This window comes from Typopeltis vanoorti, chromosome 17 (assembly GCF_054136105.1).
Source record: "Typopeltis vanoorti isolate ZY-2024b chromosome 17, IOZ_Tvanoo_1.0, whole genome shotgun sequence".
NCBI classification, from domain to species: Eukaryota; Metazoa; Arthropoda; class Arachnida; order Uropygi; family Thelyphonidae; genus Typopeltis; species Typopeltis vanoorti.
The window spans coordinates 112857709-112876897 of NC_143565.1; the positions used below are offsets into that span (position 1 = coordinate 112857709).

At 35.3% G+C, this 19189-nt stretch overlaps 1 protein-coding gene across 1 annotated transcript; it reads right to left on the bottom strand.

Moving 5' to 3' along the window:
- Positions 1-15591: 15591 nt before the first annotated feature.
- On the bottom strand, positions 15592-18804 carry LOC150097804 (uncharacterized). The gene is made up of 3 exons (XM_090406997.1): positions 18278-18804; positions 16026-16162; positions 15592-15932 (listed from the first exon to the last, which is right to left on the bottom strand). Exons 1-3 carry the CDS (start codon positions 18802-18804, stop codon positions 15592-15594), a joined length of 1005 nt encoding a protein of 334 aa, XP_090263123.1.
- Positions 18805-19189: the final 385 nt, after the last annotated feature.

Below are 19189 nucleotides of genomic sequence, written 5' to 3' on the forward strand. Positions count from 1 at the left end.
AGTGGCTCATGAGTAACACCTATAATTTCTAGATTTGAGCTAATTGCCTGTTGATTCAAGTCATCCACTGTTTCAAGAATTATTTTCAGCTCCCTGCGCAGCTCCATATTTGCGTTTTCTAGATCATAGTTCTTTGTTTTTAGTTCCTTAACATCTTGTGTTAGGCCAGCAAAGCAATGATACATAGAAAGTCATCTGTTTTGTTCGAAGTATATTCAGTCGAACTTCTTAAGTCGTTGACGTCTTTTTTTAATTCTTTTATTAATTCCATTAAATCCGTTATACATATATTGTCTGCGTTACTAATCTCTGGAATGCACGAGTCATCACCCCTGGGAGAAGTTGCCGGCAGGCGTTGGCAGGCACTGGAATGGCGTCCGTCGTGGAACAAAGAGTTGGAACATTGAGTAGGTCTGTGTTGTTCGCCGAATTTGCAAGAAGCGCATTTTTAATTTTGTTTCCATTCTTTGGAGAGCTTTTTAAATTGGCTTTCGCTGACACCAGCACAATAAAAATGATAACTGCTTTTGCACTTATCTGCACACTTCATAATAGATGTAACATCGATACATGTCTCTTCACAAACTTTGCAGCAGATTCCCATTAGGTTAGAGTTTAGTGCTAAACGTTAAACCTATTCTTTGTTCTAGGTATTCACTTTGTATACTAGCCCAATGGCGACCGTTCAACAGCAACTTCCATAGAGCTGAGCATTACAGTACCTGGTAGAGCAAGTTACAGGCTACACTTCAAGAATTACAATAACACATTTTTAAATAGAATACTAATTAAAACGTTGTTTACTACGGAGCACTGTTTCATAGTACTATAAGGCACTGCATCACCAAATGTCTGGAAAAGTCTATGGAAGATTCTGCATTTCTACCCATTCAAGATAAAACCCTGACACAGGAGTTGCGTCCGCTGGACTTTGAAAGTGGACTCTGACATTCGCTGTAGCATTCCTTGCTTGAGTGGAGTTGGACGCTGCTTGGCCGTGAATGATTTTGTGGGGAAATGAGGCCCACTTTCACTTGAACAGAATTGTGAATACCCACAATTGCCAGGTATGGGCTTTGCAAAACCTGCATGCAATCCAACAAATTCCTTTGTGTTCACCCAAATTTACTGTCTGGTTCGGGTTTGCAGCTTCGTTTATCATTGGACCATTCTTTTTCGAGGATATTCGCCAGTCGGGTCCTGTGACCTGCTCAGACCCTGACCCCCCCCCCCCCGTAGGCGCTCTGGGGATTTCTGAAAGATAGGGTTTATCGAAATCATCCTGATAACTTGTCAGTGCTGAAAGACATCATGTGCGCAACATCAGTTACCCACGGGCTGCGTTCTGGGGGTGAACACACTGTGCAAAGGATGCAGTTTGTGGTATACCGGGAAGGGCAGCACAGTCAACAGTAGAATGCATAATGGGAGTTAACATAAATGTGCTATTTTTGCTGATGTCGCTTTTCTTCTCCTTCTTACACGCACACAGAAAAATTACTACATCTATATTTGGCACATCGTAAAGCGTCCCCTGGCGGTGAATTTTGGAAATACTTTTTTCTTATATATTGTTCAGCATGATGCACAATGTATCCCTGCAAAATTTCACAGCATTTGGATCAGCGGATGGCGCTCCAAAAAGCCTTGATGCAGGGATACTTTAATTTTGATCATCCTGTAAGAACAAATGTAAGAAATATTTGAATGACTAAAATTAAAAAGAAATTAAGGAGTTTTGCTCGACATATATATTAAAATAAAACTCCATTTCATAAATTAATTCACGCTAAAATGCATTGTTTTCTTCTTCTTCTTCGTCTATGATCTCTTGTGCTTTTAACCGTCGAGATTTTGCCAAAGAGGTTTCCATGCTGTCCTGTCCAAGGCTTGTTGTTTGGCTTCTTTCCAGTTAATTCCTTTCTTTTCCAATTTTTCTTTAATTTCCTTTTGCCAACCTTTCCTGGGTTTGCCTATGTTTAGAAAAGTATATCTCCATCTTTCATTTTTTTTGGCAACGTTGGCCTTTCTCTTTTGTTTCTGTGACTGCAAGCAGATCCAATCTTGATTTTTTAAATTCATCTATTAATTCATTTTCTTTTCCATGTATACTTTTAACATTCCGTATCTCGTGTACCTTTTTCCTCGCTTTGTCGTTAACCATTTAGGCAGTTCGGCTATCTCTTGGGTATTTCATTTAATGGGTGAAATTTTAAGGTGTGTGGGAGATTAACCTTCAGCACCCGAGTCTGGTGGTGGGGCTGCCACCTTCGACGTTCCCAGACCGGCCTATGAGAGAAGTGCTACCCTGTTGGTCCGCGGGGGATATTTTATTTCCCTCCTACCCTTCATAGTAAACTATGACGAGCATTTCTCCGATCCGCCACCAGGGGACGCTCCCGATGGTGGTTGCAGGTGTCCCCATACGGGATGCATAGTTTTATACTGTGTATTTAATTGTGCTTTATCCTCATGAATCTTCAGATTGTTACTGAACTCGTTCACGTATATGATGCGTCTGAAATGATTAATTATATCATCCAGGTAATAACAGAGCACAGGGAGTCAAAAAATTGAGAAACGATTTTTCGAGGTTCCTCCTCTATCATTAACCTAGATAATTGAAAGGTTACTGCATTCCAAGGCTATTACAGAAATAACAAAGATATTACTGATTATTATGAAATCTAATAAACAACTACAGATCACAACAAACATCTAGTGCATCATTTGCACTAGTCATCTAATGCATCAGTTCTCTAATTTTGCAAAATGTTTATGGCTAATGTCTGGGAAGAAGATATTCAAACATCATCTCCGTCTTTAGCAAGATGGAGATACTATTGTTTCAAGATGATTTAGGCTTTCAATAATAGATTATTCGTTCTTTTGTGCGTTGGGTAGTGAAGTGGAAAGAATGAAAAGGTGGATCAATGTGAATTTTAATATTCCACGAACTTTTTCGTTATAGAAATTGTATGTTGTCTAAAGAAAATCACTAGTTTGAGTCAGAAACAGAATTCCGGTTTTGTAAAACCCAGAATTAGTTCATATTAACTTCCTGAATATACGAAAAGAAAAAAAAAATGACCGACATTATAGAAAAGTGCTATTTAATTGTCGTAATAGTTATAAACAATCAACTGAACTCTCCTGCGGCAGTACAAAGGACTTGTTGAACCTTCTTTAGAAAGATTAACATGTAGCTGCAGGGAAAATCTTTCAAATAAATACTGGGAGTGGCTTCATTTCCTTGAAAGCTTTACCGTGTATTTCCTTCTATTTACATAATATCTAAATCGTTAATTCGCGGGATTTCATACTATTTATGATGCTCGGCAGAGGATTTTATAACCTTCAAGTTCAGTGAGGACATCTTTATCACGCAAGAAACTATAGCCTCAAGTGTGTGTCTGGAATTTATAAATTTAAACGCTAGACGGCTCTGTTTGCAAACTTTATTAATGCGTTTATTATCACTTCGCTAAAAATACTCTAAATTTATTTAGTTTTCCAGTTTTTTTTTTTATTGTTCTAGAGCTTTTACATAAATAAATAAGAAAAAAAAAGTTTACTTGTTCAGAAGGAAAGAAATTGGAGATAGCCACAATATATTTTCGGGGTCTATTGTTTTGGACCTGTTAGTGGATTATATAGAAATAACCACCTGTGTTTCTGCTTTTTCCCCCGTCTACATCTCTTACTACAGGCTTATCTTGAATGTGCACCCCCGCTCTGACCATCTGTGTTATGTAAAAACCGGTTCTGTGAGGTTAGTTTACTCTGCACCTATAGAGTCATTGGCCGGTTAGGACTACCTAGAGGCTAATGACGTCAAGAGGACATCAAAACGCGAGGAATTATTAATACAGCACATTGTTGTCAAAGATTGATTTCATCTATTCGTTAGAAACATATGAGGAAAACAAGTGACGTGCTAAGAGTGGCCCACTTTCTTTGAGTAAATGACTTATTCTGAAAGGAAAGAATGCCTTTCAAAAAAAGAGACTTAGAAAAACTTTTCATTTTCTCTTTAATTAACACTTTTGAACATCCAACATTGTCGCATCATATACATCAGGGGGAGAAAATCCCACCCATACATGTTTTAGCATAGGCAAATATCCATATTTACACCAGTGATAAATAAAATATTAAAATGTTGTATCTTCAGAGCAGCGCGATAACATCCATATTAGAATCCATTCTAATACCTATAAGAGGAACTTTTCTCGGTTATTTAATCGCTGGTGCAAGGTAAGTAAGATTTTTTCGAGTGAAAATTCCGGTTATTAACCCCTACCCAACTCATGCTCGAATGCAAATCTCACACAGTATTCCTGCAGTAATACTTGGTAGAATTAAGAACACGAGATGGCGGTAGTTGTCTGCCATATTAATGGGTCTCTTTCGTTTAAGAACCTGGCTAAAATCATACCCTTCGTCATCCCTTCCAGTGATGCCAACCAATTTCAGAAAATTAAACAGTGCCGCTCCCATTGGAGATTAAAACGGTGCATGCAAGGCTCATTTTGAATTTTGTTTCAAAATAATTATTTATTTGAGTTAATACTATTGAATGTTATTCTGTTCATTGTCTGAATTGCAAATAAATGTGTTTTTTTTCCGCAGAAATAAAGGACATCAAAAATTCATTTTTTTTTCACAGTCAAATGATTGAATTGAAGAACAACCCAACAAAATCTTTTCACTAACGTAAGGCTTTCATTTTGGAGACAAAACGTAAGACAGTTAAGATGTACAATAAAACAATAAATAAAAAGAGGAAAATATTAAAAAGTGATCATTCTATTTTAAGTTATATTAAGTATATTAAAAACAATATTATGAATGATTTTCATTACTTAAAATAAAATAAAAAAATTAACACTAATATTCTGCTGCATATTAGTGCCGTGGCAAGAAAGTCCTCACCTTACTGCAACTCCATTGCTTGTATGACGAAAGAACATTGACGTCATTAGAAAAGAAATTACTTATATTTCTTTACTCCCTAAAACGTATTATTTAATTTTGCAATGATAAAATGTTGGGAAACGCAACAACAAAATACAATTGTATGCCAAGAGTCAGATAAGTAGAAAATCATTTTTGTTCTTCAGAGAGAGCAAACGTTCTTTTTTGACACTTCATGCTGCAAAATAAACAAAGTTGTAATGAATCATCGATCACCCGGGATTATGTTGCGATATTTATGTTGCTATATAATCCTAATAAAAGCAACAAAACATTGTAAATCATATTACTTTTCATAATCTATAAAATAAGCTAACAATTTTTATTTTATTTAATTAGTTTTTTTACCATAGATGATAAAAACGCTTTATAAAAGTAATAATAAGATTTGAATGAACACCTTTAAAGTTTACATATCGTAATATTACAATTAACATACAAATTGATATTTGAATTATTATTAGCGATATTCGAAAAGACCTTTTTAGGACTTCCAGGGTAACAAATGGCAATGCTGTAGCCAATGAAGTTTTAACTGAGGCTCGTCTATTGCCGTTACCCAGCCATGACTAGAGCTCTTTAGCTCAATAACACTCCATCCACACAGATTTACTTCATTCAGATGACGGGATAAAGAGTCAAGGACTCAGTCCATCGCCCAGTTCTTTTAAGAACTTTAAGATTTGAATTATTATTATTAGGTGTGGAATTGATTCCATCGACCGTGAGATGCGGTGATTGATTCACTCAATCCAATACCCTTGGAGGGTAATGGATGGCAATGCTGTAGCCAGTGAAGATCTAACTGAGGCTCGGCTATTGCTGTTACCCTCCTGCCATGATCAGAGCTTTATTTATATATACATATAGCTCAATAACACCTTATCCTTGCACTGTTCTCTGCAGATAATAGGGAAGATGAAAAGCATTCTTGCTTGGCCCCTTTAAGCCAGTCCTTATAAGGACTGTTAAAAAATTTGAATTAGAACCCTTTGTGGTGAACTTTGTCATTGTCAGAACTTTTGTTCAACGAACGAAAGTTCTGAAAAGGATTACAACAAGCATTTCTAGATACCAGAACAAAATCGGATATTCCCTTAAAAAAGTTCGTTTATTAGGATGGAAGAAATGAACAAAATTCTCTCATGATAAAAGGGATAAGTATCACAATAATCAGAAGTCGTGTCACTTTTATTTAGCTGTTTAATTAAAATTTACCCATGAGGACTGCAACACATTGTCATTGTAAATTCCTGTTGAATTTATACACACAGTCTGGCGTTTTCCAGCTGAATATCGTTTGTAGAGTCTGAGATCTCATTCTGAAAGTTTCGAATTAGAGCCAAACAACTATATGTCGTGTCTCTTAAAAGCGTAGTCGATCGGTTTTCCGAAAGGGAAACTCTTCTACCTCTGTGTGTCACCGACTAACTCATCTTTTGTCGGAAAAGTCCTTATAAAGATTTTTCCCGTCCTAGACGTGAATCGAAGCCAGTTCTTTCCAGCCAAATGCATTATTCTTTACCAAATGAGATATTATTGAGCTGTAATTTTATCTTGGGTTAACAACCACGAAAATGTCCCACAATGCGTTGCATTGCGGGATGTTCTAACAATAACAATGCACCCGTTACAGTAGGGCTATGCGTAACAAATGAAGTTCTGCGTGTATGAATTACTGATTTTTTTTTCTCTGAGAACATTAGCCTAAAACGTTCAAGTAATATTGTGTGATTGAATTACTGATCTGCAACTCGTTTACAGTCCAAAAAATAATCGTCATATTCTTGATGTTCAAAGCGATCTGCAGACAATGATGATGATGGATTTTTCCACTGGAACAACTACCAAATGTCGTCTGCAACATTTCGATTTGAACAGTTTTACTACTTACAAAAACTGTGTAGTAATTCTTCTACATTAGCCAATTCGAAATTCAGAGTTTTGCGAAATGAGTGTCAACAAAAACCAATAAGCTGTATTAACAACACTCAACAGGCTAACTCAACCTGATCGTGGTATGATTTTCATTTTTGTTCGCTTACTTATTACGTGAAGAATGATTCCTAGGGATTTGCATTTTTATATTCCTATATAAAAGTAAGGAATTTACGCTCGTTCACCAATTGTCGAATAAGGAGTTGACATTTTTGTCTGTCACTTGCTACCTTTTTGTATTACAGAGAGAGAGAGAGAGAGAGAGAGAGTGATTATCGTTAATTTCATTATCATGTCATATTTATTAAGGAATTGGTGTAATTCAGCTACTCACATTTTAAATATTTAATTTCTTTGATAAAAATAAGTTTATTTTTAAAATGATAAAAATAAATTACACGACTAGGTTTAATTAAAGAAATCAAGCAATTTTTATGTGATTGCTTATTAACTACGAACATCATCTCTGTGAATGTGACGTCGGCATCAACTTGTCGATTATTTTTTGTTTACATAATTCCATCCAAACTGAAATATTTTAAACTTCTACTACAGTAGTACCATGGGTGGGACAAGGTATTTTATTTTATTATTTTTTTACATAATCTGGAAACCCCGCTCTAGAGATCAAACATAGAATTTTTCAAGGCCTCCGATGAGTACGAGTGGTCTCACACTACGTGATGAAATTAATCTCCCATCTAAAGACATTCGCAAACATCCATTCTCACAGTCTTCACCCCCTAGTTGGAGAGCAGGTGCGCCATCTGCTTCTGCCAAGCAGACCGTCCTGGTTAGTTAGATTATATATACCAGGGTGATCTGAAAATTTCTCGGCCTCGAACATAGATGGCAACACTATCGGTACGATTTTTTTTCCAAGTTGGTACATCTGTCATAAGCATCCATGTGAAATTGCAAGTCATTCTATCAAGTAGTTTGTTTTAAACAGCTGTCTGAAGCAAAAGTGTTGTCTGTACCCCTTGAAATGGAGAAAATAGATAACGTACAGTTATAAAATTCTTTGTAAAAGAAGGTTTAAATCCAAAAGAAATTCATTCGAAGTTCATGAAAGTTTATGGGCACTCTTCTCCTTCGTTTTCGACAATTACGAAGTGGGCTGCAGACTTTAAACGTGGCTGTGCCAGCCTTGAAGATGATCCACGTGAAGGACGTCCAAAAAGTGTAACAACACCAGAAATCATTGATCAAGTGCACGATATGGTATTAGATGACCGACGAGTCAAAGTGAGTGAAATGTCTGAGACTATAGGCATTTCAAAAGAACGTGTACGATATATTTTGCATGAAGAATTGCAAATGAAAAAGCTTTGCGCAAGATGGGTGCCGCGCTTGCTCACAGCAGATCAGAAACGCAGTGTTTGGAGCGTTTTAACAAAAATACAACCGATTTTGTGCGTAGATTTATTACTATGGATGAGACTTGGATTCACATTACACACCAGAATCCAAACAGTGGACAGAAGCCGGTTGTTCAGCGTCAATCGCTCATTTAGACAAAGAAGACAAAGTCGGTTCCATCAGCAGGAAAGGTCATGGCATCGGTATTTTGGGATGCTAAAGACATTTTGTTTATTAATTATCTTAAAAAGGGTAAACCAATAACCTGGGAATATTGTTCCGATATTTTAACCAAACTAGATGAAAAAATTCGTGAGAAAAGACCCAGTTTGCAGAAGAAAAGAATCATCTTTCATCAGTACAATCACCTGCCCACAAATGTGTTTTGGCAATGGGAAAATTAAGGGATCTGCACTATGAATTGTTGGAACATCCATCCTATTTCCCAGATTTCGCTTCCTCTGACTTCTACTCGTCCTCAAGGTCTCACTTTAGTGAGTACGGGCATGGCAAACCCGAGGTACCTGATGCTGGACCATGCCTTACTTCACTTAATATACATCTGTTATATTATCTCTAGACTGGTCCCTCCCCTTTTTTCTTTCCTTCTTTCTTTTCTTCTTGCTCCTTCCCCCCAATGCTATTAGAGTATTCGAGGGCTAGGGGTGAATCTTTCCTATTTAGCTATTAAATATCATGTGGAAAGGGCCTCTGCAACCCTACCACTTTCTTCTTGCAGTGACTTTACTCCAAAATGCTAATATGGTTGTGCCTCATAATGCATCTCATGCTGCATCGACTGTCGCGCAGAGTAATCAGAGCCGCGTTCAGAGCTTAAGCAGAGGGTCCTGTTCGAGAAGTATATTACAGTCTCCATCAAAAGTTAGTGATACCGTGAATGAGCAACACAGAATGTATAAGATTAATCTTAGAAAGGAATTTTACATAGGTACATCGTGTAAACCCCGGATATTCTCAATCGAATATCCTGTGTTTACACGATGAGATTGTCTGTAAAGAGAAGGATAGGTATAAAATTGACATCTTGGGAATTACAGAGACCAGATGGAATGGAGAAGGTCACTTCAAAAGACAGGATGGTAAGCTAGTTATTTACTCAGGTGGTGACTCAAAACATCATGGGGTAGCTGTGATACTGAAGACAGTTCAGGCAAAAAGCCCTCTTGGTTTTAATCCCATTAATGATATGATACTCTCTATTAGACTTAAAGCTCAGCCAACCAATGTATCAATTTGTGGTAGTTTATGCACCCCACACGGATAGGGCTGAAGAAGAGAGTGAGGAATTCTACGAAATCTTACAAACTGTTTTGGACTGTCTACCAAGGAGAGACATACTGTACATCTTAGGGAACTTAAATGCAAAAGTGGGAAAGAGTATGAGAGTCAGGCTGGAGTGTGGCATGTTTGGTCTGAGTGAACGTAACACCAGTGGTGAAAGACTGTTGGAATTTGCCCATGCTAACAGATTAGTTATTACCAATACCTGCTTCCAGAAACATCCACGACGGACCTACACTTGGACATCTAACATTGATAGGTCAAGGCACCAGATTGATTACATCCTGGCTCTCCAGCGGTGGAAGACAAGCGTCTCTGATGTGCACACTTGTCCTGGAGCAGATTCTGGTACACACTATCAGCTAGTAATAGCCAAAGTAAGACTAAGATTCCGAAAACTTCCAGGTCATGCACATCCCAGTAGATTGGGTGTTACACAGAAGAAACATCAACTCGGTTGGATGATGTTTTGGACACCAATGAGGAAAACTCACCAGAAATGCTTTGGGAAGGAGACAAGGTGATCATACAGGATACAGCGAAGAAGTATCCAAGCCCAAAACCAAGAGACCCACGGATATCAGACTCAACATGAGAACTAATCAAAAGAAGGCTGTTGGAAAAACAAAGAGACACAGGGACCCAAGAATACAAAATGTTACATAGAGAATGTCAGAAGAGCCATCAAGCAGGACAAGGAAAAGTTCTATACTAATAAATGTGAAGAAATATAGTTCTAGATGAGAAGGCATAATTGTAAAAGGATGTTTTATTTAGTTCGTGACTTAAAGCACAAGTTTAAGCCTAAATTGAATGTCATCAAAGACAGGAATGGATCATTACTAATAGAAAGGTTGGAAATCAAAAACAGATGGAAAGAATACTGTGAGAAACTGTACAGTAGAGTGGATAAAGAAAATGTGGAGCCCTCCCAACAAGCAAATTATGATTTGGAACTTCCTCCACTTGGGCATGAAGTTGAAAGAGAGTTAAGCAGCTTAACAGCAATAAGGCCCCAGGTGCAGATGGAGTCCCAGCAGAGTTAATTAAGGCCACAGGGAATGAAGGGTGTTTCATAGATTGATTACCAGGATATGGGAGACAGGATCATGGCTTAGAGACTGGAAGAAGTAGTTTTTCATACCACTACATAAGAAAGGTGATATGAAGGCATGAAAGAATTATAGAACTATTAGTTTGATATCTCATGCAAGCAAAATTTTATTAAAGATCATGCTAAATAGGATTGAGTCCAAAGTTGAGGCAGAGACACCCGAGGAACAAGCAGCTTTTAGGAAAGGTAAGGGCACCAAAGATCAGATTCTTTGCCTTAGCCAGATCATAGAAAATATAAAGAATTCAGACTCCCTCTGGTAATGTGTTTCTTAGACTACTCTAAAGCTTTTGACTGTATTGAGCATGTGAGACTTTGGGAAGTAATGAAAAGAATGGGTTTTCCTCGACACACTATTGGGCTGATAGCCAACTTGTACAGGGAGAAAGAAGCCACGGGAAGAACAGGTGTTGGATTGACTGACTGGCTTCAAGTTGGAAAGCAGTTAGGCAAGGATGTTTACTTTCTCCTCACTTGTTTAGTATATATGCGGATGGCATCATGTGTGAAGTATTGGATGAGCTCAAGACAGGAATTAGGATAGAAAGTAGATTGATCAGAAATCTGAGGTATGCTGATGATACAGTACTCCTTTGTAATAACATGGAAGAATTAGGACTAATTCTTGAAAAAGTTAACAAGATCAGTAATAACAGAAGATTTGAATTCAATCCTAGCAAGACAAAGATCATGGTTCTCAAAGGAAAAAGAAACAGAGATGCTGTTGAGAAACAAGTGTACCTTAAAGAGAAATAATTAAGGAAGTCAGCAAGTTTGAGTACCTGGGATCCATTATTAATGTGAAGAATTGCTATTCAGAAGACGTGAGAAGAAGGTTGGGAATGGCTAAAACAACAGTCAAAGACCTGTCTAAAATCTGGAAGGATGGATCTATCTTCATTGGAACAAAGTTGTGGATTTTCAATGCAGTTGTTTTTCCAACAGCGACTTATGGATGTGAGACTTGAAACCTAAAGAAGTCAGATAAGAAACGGATATCTGCTTTTGAGATGTGGTGTTACAGAAGGCTGTTGAGGATATCATATACTGAAAGGGGTACAAATGAATGGGTGTTAGAAAAGATCAGCAGAACTCTAAGGCTCCTTAAGGATATTGACAGAAGAAAGTTAAAATATTTTGGACACATTGAAAGGAATGGAAGGGGGACTTCTCAGAACAGTAATAGAAGGTAAAGTTCCTGGAAAAATAGGCAGGAGTAGACCATCAATGAGATGGATGGATGGCGTGTGTGAGTGACTGATCTGCAGAGAGTTGAGCTCACCAGAAAAGCAAACAACAGGACTACATGGCGAGTCCTAGTGTGGAACATCACCGAGACCATACGGCATCTGTAGATAGATGCCCAGTGAACATAGTAGTAGTAGACTTCCCAAAACTAAAACTCTTTCTTGCTGGTTAGCTTTCTTGCGAATCGAGAGGTGATTGCAGATCTTACTGAGATCTGCAATCACCTCTCGATTACAGAGACGGGATAATGGCGCTGGAGCATCGATGGAATAAATGTGTTAGTCTTAAGAGAGATTATGTTGAAAAATGAAAATTATTTTGAAATTATAAATTCGTTTTTTCATTGTTAGGCCGATAACTTTTCAGACCACCCTCGTAATACAATTGTAGTTATGATACTCCGTGCAGAATTAGTACCCCTACACAGAATGTGATTGTATTGTTTAGGCAGTAACTGTTGCAGCAATTTTTTTCTTCATCTACTTAAGTATTTTCATCTTGTTTCGTTAATTTCTTTTCTTTTGTTTAAAGGGAAATCAGAAATATGTAATATTGTGTAACAGGCGAAGAGTTATATCTAGAACGATGTCACGTTACAAATAAATGATTTGATTGCTTGATTTTCTTATGACCATCCTATCCATGAAAGGTTAGAAATTTCTACATGAATACGGTGGATGAGCAATGGAATTGATGCGAAATGATTTGAGTAGTTTGAAGCCAAATCAAAGTACTAGTTTGTTTCGTGTGATTTGAAAGTGGTTGGTAAAAAAAGTAGTTCTTTTTATATGCTTTGCAACAAAATAATTAAACACATGTTTAAAAAAATCTTAAAATTGTTAAATATGAACAAAGTTTCATTTTTGATTCGTGTGGTTTAAAAATGTAGTTGAGATGTTGTTAAATATCATTATCGAAATTTTTTAAAACAAAATTTATCTGTGAAATATAAATGTTTAAATTTACAAATCTTTATATCGTGGAATCTGGAGGGATGTAAACTTTATCCTTCCTACATAATGAGCATTCATAACCAACTTTAAACAATGGTCAGTGTATAATTTCTATCTTCCATTTTAATTCAAGAACAAGAAAAAAGTCATAAGTAAATAGGAAAAAAATAAAATCGAATTTATATAAAAATGAATTCAATTAATTTCAGTTATTCACTTGATTTCAATCGTCTGAAATATTAGTCAGTAGCATTGTTCAAACCGATTTCGGTCTCTTTAGTTGATATTAAATTTTTATTCTTTGTGAATATTAATTCTTCTCTAAAATACCACTAATTACTTGAAAAATGATGCCAGTCCAGTAGCCCTTTATAAATTGCATGCACACTTATTATGTAATTCAGATCATAATCAAACATTTTTCCAAAACCAATGTTTTCCAAATACATAAGAAGCAAATTACTTACGTGCTGTTTAGGAATGTATATGTATGTGATTCTTGCACATACACATATCACATACATTGTCCATTGGTATTTTCATTTTAAAACATTATTTTCTTATGATGGTGTATAATAAAATGTATAATAGTTTATATTTTTTCTGTTCTAATCCTTAAAAAAAATCGAAATTTTCTTATATATTATTGTTAATATAGTGTGCATAAATAATTTCCTAAATTTTTTATAATAATTATTGTCGTGATCATTTTTTGTTATTGTTTATTGGTATTTGTCTTAGCAATTATTCCAATAAGACGTACAACAGGACATTGCTTTTAATATGATTATGTTCTTTCAGATTGCATTTAAGGCATTGAGCGGAAATTTCCCACGAAATCAGGTGCAAACAATTTGTACAACGTATAGTAAAAAAAAAAAGTTTTTGTTACTTCGTTTTTGAAGAATGAGATCTCAAAATAAAAATCAGTATATTATAATTAATTGCCAGCCTAGTTGACCTAGGGGCTAATATGCCTGCTCTCCATTGAACAGCGTGAGACTACAGCGACTATATAAAAACTATTTGCAAAGTAACAATAGATAGTTTAAAAACTCCTTAGCCGTCCATCGTACTAATATACTATAAGTAAGTTACAACCTTTCAAGTGTGCAAAACCAGTGTTTTTCCACTGGCGTAAAAATGTAGTGGCGATTATGTTTTTTCTCTCTGTTTCTTCTCCTTATATCAACAGATGGCGCTCTAGTTCAGCGTATTATAATATGAGCAATCAATCAGCAACAGAAAAAAAAGTTGCTACTACAAATATTTATTTTAGTGACATGAAATCAGACCTACCATTCAGATTACTACCAAAAGAATAATATAGAGTAGAAATTTCATATAATCTTTCATGTAAAATTCATATATCATGAAATATGTTGTCCTTAAAATTAAATAATTTAAATGAAAGTTAAATAATCATTCATTTTTGTTAATTATCGATTATAAAAGTATTATAAGGATGTAGTGCTTGCAACTAACATCCGATTTATATTAGATAAGCGATTCTATTTTTTTTTTCTGATGACAGAAAAAAAAAAAAATATATATATATATATATATATATATATTAATATAATTCATATTAATATCCACTAGGGTTTTTTTTTTTTTTTTTTTTTTTGCTGGGGGCGAGGAGATCACTTTTCATTACATTCACTTTCGTGAAATCTTGCTTTTAATTTTTGAAATGTAATACACAGAAAGTCTATCAAAATAAAGTATTGTTATGTAGAAAGTAAAAATGTATTATCTGTTGAATTGCAATGATATTCCCTGATGATTTGCAAGCGGAAATGCTACATGAGCAATAAATAAATAAAGTAGGTAAATACTTCTCCATATTTATTTTTCGTCAGTTTGTTAATGTAATATATATTATTATTATTATGCGTTGTCTTTGCATGTCTTTTTGGTTGTAAAGAAAATTCAATCTAAAAATATTTCTTCATATTAATATGCGCTGCATCGAACACATCCTTTTTTCAATTTTTTATTTTTATTTCCGCGTTCTAAACGTTAATTTCTTTTCATTGGAGATGTTCATTCCCTTAACTTGTAAAAAATAGGAGTTTACACTGAAAAGATCAAACGTAAAATTATGAATTATCCACCAGTTTGTAAAATTGCAAATGTTGAAGGATAAGAAGTAGGATGGGGAGAAATTCTTTGTTGGTTTAATGCACGCGATTAACTTGTGATGTTTCCTGAGCGATACAAACGAACTATTTGTTCCTTTTTTACAAAACATTTTATTAATACAAAAACGATGTACAAAAAGCGGTAAAAATAGAAGAGTAACATATCTACGGTGATGCTGCAGTTAGCGATGAATAGGCAGAAACCTTCGATTTAACAGTGAGCAGCTTCGAAGACAGGAGAAAGAGGCGATCTTTTCCCTGGAATTCCGGAGACCCGAATGTCAACAGCGCAAGATAAAGTTCAGGAGACGGAATCAGGAAACCAATGAAGAATATTCCAGACAGGAACGGTTAGTCAGGAGTGTTGAGGACGACCTGAGCTCGTAATTTACAGTGTATGACGTTGTGATATGCGGATGACGTTTGTTGCTAATACATTATTTACAAGACCTCGGGGGATAATCGCTAGATGACCTCCGTAGCAGCTCCGTCATCCGGCGCTAGCTCCTCCTTTTGTTATTTCAAATCGCGGTTTTTTCCATGGTTATCATCATTAACGCCAGTCTCCATGACCTCCTCCTCCACCACCACCATATCCGCCTTCATCTCCGCCATATCCTCCTTCATCGTATCCTCCACCACCACCACCACCTTTCTCAAATCCTCCGCCTCCATATCCACCTTCATCGCCACCATATCCTCCTTCATCGTAGTCGCCGCCTCCACCTCCTTTTCCGAAGTCGCCACCACCAAATCCACCTCCACCGTATCCTCCTCCACCACCGCCTCCTTTTCCATATCCTTCATCGCCGCCTCCATATCCGCCTCCTCCGCCGTATCCTCCTCCTCCTCCACCACCTCCTTTGCCGAATCCTCCGTCTCCACCGCCAAAGCCTCCATCTCCTTTACCGTAATCGTCACCTCCGCCTCCATATCCTCCTTCATCATATCCACCGCCACCACCGCCGCCTTTGCCATAGTCGTCACCTCCTCCCCCGTATCCTCCTCCGCCTCCGTATCCTCCTCCACCTCCTCCGCCTCCGTATCCTTTTCCACCTCCTCCACCACCTCCGCCTCCGTATCCTCCTCCACCTCCACCATAAGATGGTTTCTTTATGTATACCCTATAAAAGAAAGTTTAAATAAGTCTTTGTTTGGATAACTTTGTTGAATAATGAATAATGCACTAAGAATAACATTACACACACACACACACACGCATAATAAACATTACACTTTGTATTAAGTACATAAAGATTATGTGAGAATGAATTCACACATATATATATATATATATATATATATATATATATATATATATATATATATATATATATATATATATATATATATATATATGAATTCATTCATAATATATATATTCATATATTCATAATATTCAGAATTCATAATATATATATATATATATATGAATTCATATATATATATGAATTTATTCATATATGAATTCATTCATAATATATATATTCATATATTCATAATATTCATAGAATTCATAATATATATATATATATATATATATATATATATATATATATATATATATATATATATATATATATATATATATATATATATATATATATATATATATATATATATATATATATATATGAATTCATTCATAATATATATATTCATATATTCATAATATTCAGAATTCATAATATATATATATATATATATGAATTCATATATATATATGAATTTATTCATATATGAATTCATTCATAATATATATATTCATATATTCATAATATTCATAGAATTCATAATATATATATATATATATATATGAATGAATTCATTCTCGCACAAATATAAATGAATAAACTTAAGTATAAATAAAAAACATAAAGTAAAATAAAAAATTATCTTCGTTATTAATTTTAATTAAAGTATTTTTTTTTTTAAAGAATTATTTACATTGTTCTTTATACACCAAATAATATATATATATATATATAAAGTACATTAATATTGACATTGACATTCGCAGCAGATAATTGTTGCTAAGAGTTGCATCAAATCTAGAATATGTCATTAAATCAATTATTCTTCTAGTTTTAACAACTGCTAAAATTGTCTATTGAATATCTTGGTTTTTGCATAAGAAGAATGCGAGTTCTCCGTAAACATGCATACTATATACAATAAATAAATAAACATTTAACTTCTTTAATAGTTTGTATCACAAAACGGTGTTTTGTGATACAAAATACCGTTCACAAAACGGTGTTATTTTTATTTTATTTATTTTTTACTTTATTTATTTATTTACCATTTGTTTTTGTTTTTTTAAATTGCTTATGTCAGGTATTATGGTAATATTTATGTTGCTATCAGAATTATATGATCATTTATAGTTATACTGAGAGCTATTAAAGATTTGTGTAATTGATAAAAAATTTAACTTAAGTATAAATAAAAATATAAAATAAAATAAAAATTATCTCTTATTAATTTTAATTAAACTATTTAAAAAAACTAAGAATTATTTACATTCTTCGTTATACACCAAATAGTTAATAATTTGATTTTGCTACTTATAGTTAGCTTAAGGGAACTGCTTTGTTATGATATCAACCCAACTCATTCCTACTTTTAATATTAATTAATTAATTAATATTAAAAGTAGGAATGAGTTGGGTTGATATCGATACCCTTGGAGGGTAATGTATAGCAATCTGTAGCCAATGAAGTTCTAACTGAGGTTCGGCTATTGCTGTTACCCTCCTACCATGATCAGAGCTTTAATGGCTCAATAACACCTTATCCCTACACTGTCCTCTACAGATAACGGGGAAGATGAAAAGTATTCTTGCTTCGCCCCTTTAAGCCAGTCCTTATAAGGATAAGGACTGCTTTGTTATGTCAAACCATATTAATAAATCGGCTTTTCCAAAATCTTTGAATTTTATATCTTGTATTATTTGTTTCATTTCGTTGTTATTATTATATTTATTATTTCATAAATGGGTTTCCAAAACACTTTCAATTCACATTAACTTTTCAGTTAAAAAATTTTACGCAGTAGAACCTAACGAATTGTGCCTCCTCGAAGCAGATCAAGCAAGCATTCGATAGACAGTTCTCATTATGTGTGTATTATCTAAAGTTATCTTGCTTCAGATAGGGTTCTTTAAATGTAACTGTGAACATAAATAATGATAATGAAAAAGCGAACAGAGAAAAGAAGAGTACGAAGTAGTACTTACGGTACAGGAATCTCAATTGGCTTCTTCACTAAGACTTCCTTGTATATAGGAACCTTGATGGGTACATGGTAAGGTTTAGGAATCTTAATCACTTTATGTATTGGTACAGGTATATACTTGGGTACTTTCACAGGCACGGGAACAGGTACAGGCTTAGGAACTGGCACAGGCTTATAGATGGGCACGGGTTCCGTCTTGATTACCGGAACAGGTACTCCTACTGGCACTGCTTTGGGGACCGCAATGATCTTGGGTATTGGGATAGCCTTCGGTATGGTGATGATCTTCGGAATGGTTTTATATATGGGGACTTTCACCGGAACAGGTACCGGATGTGGAACGTGGATCAACTTTGGAACAGGAACAAGTTTTGGTACTGGAAATGGCTTGGGGATTGGAACCTTGTGATACACTGGGACTTCTTTATGAATGACGTGAATAAGAGGCTCCTTCTCCTTATAACTAGCCCATATGCTGGGAAAGGAGAGGACCCCTAAAAGGAGCAGAAGGGTGGCTTGCGCCCTCATTTATTGACCTTCCTATAGAAGCAGAAAGAACGGAACAGTTAGTATGTACATTCACTCATGTTGAAAGTTTATTTTTCACTTGGTTAGACTATAATAATTTAGTTTAATCCTTTATCCAAGTGTGAGCAACACCGAGCAACTCGTAACAAAGGTGGAGCAAGCTAAGCTAACATGGAAGATACTGAGATAGGAGTGATGTTAGCTTGCTCCACCTTTGCTGCGAGTTTCCCCGTGTTGTACTACCCAGTCCTGAAGATATTTTCAGGCGCAAACATTGTTTGCTCACACTTGAATAAAGGATTAAACTAAATTTATTATGTACACTCATGTATATACGAATGCAATAATCCGATTAATATCCGAACATGGATTTTTTTTTATAATG

What these genes read in the sequence shown, in the direction of transcription:
- LOC150097804 (XM_090406997.1), bottom strand. Translation starts at nt 18,804, where the DNA reads ATGAGGGCGCAAGCCACCCTTCTGCTCCTTTTAGGGGTCCTCTCCTTT. An exon ending in CCAATTGAGATTCCTGTACC is followed by an intron (nt 16,163 to 18,277) that starts GTAAGTACTACT and finishes TTTCTTTTATAG; the next exon opens with GGTATACATAAAGAAACCAT. An exon ending in AGGAGGATACGGGGGAGGAG is followed by an intron (nt 15,933 to 16,025) that starts GTGACGACTATG and finishes AAGGAGATGGAG; the next exon opens with GCTTTGGCGGTGGAGACGGA.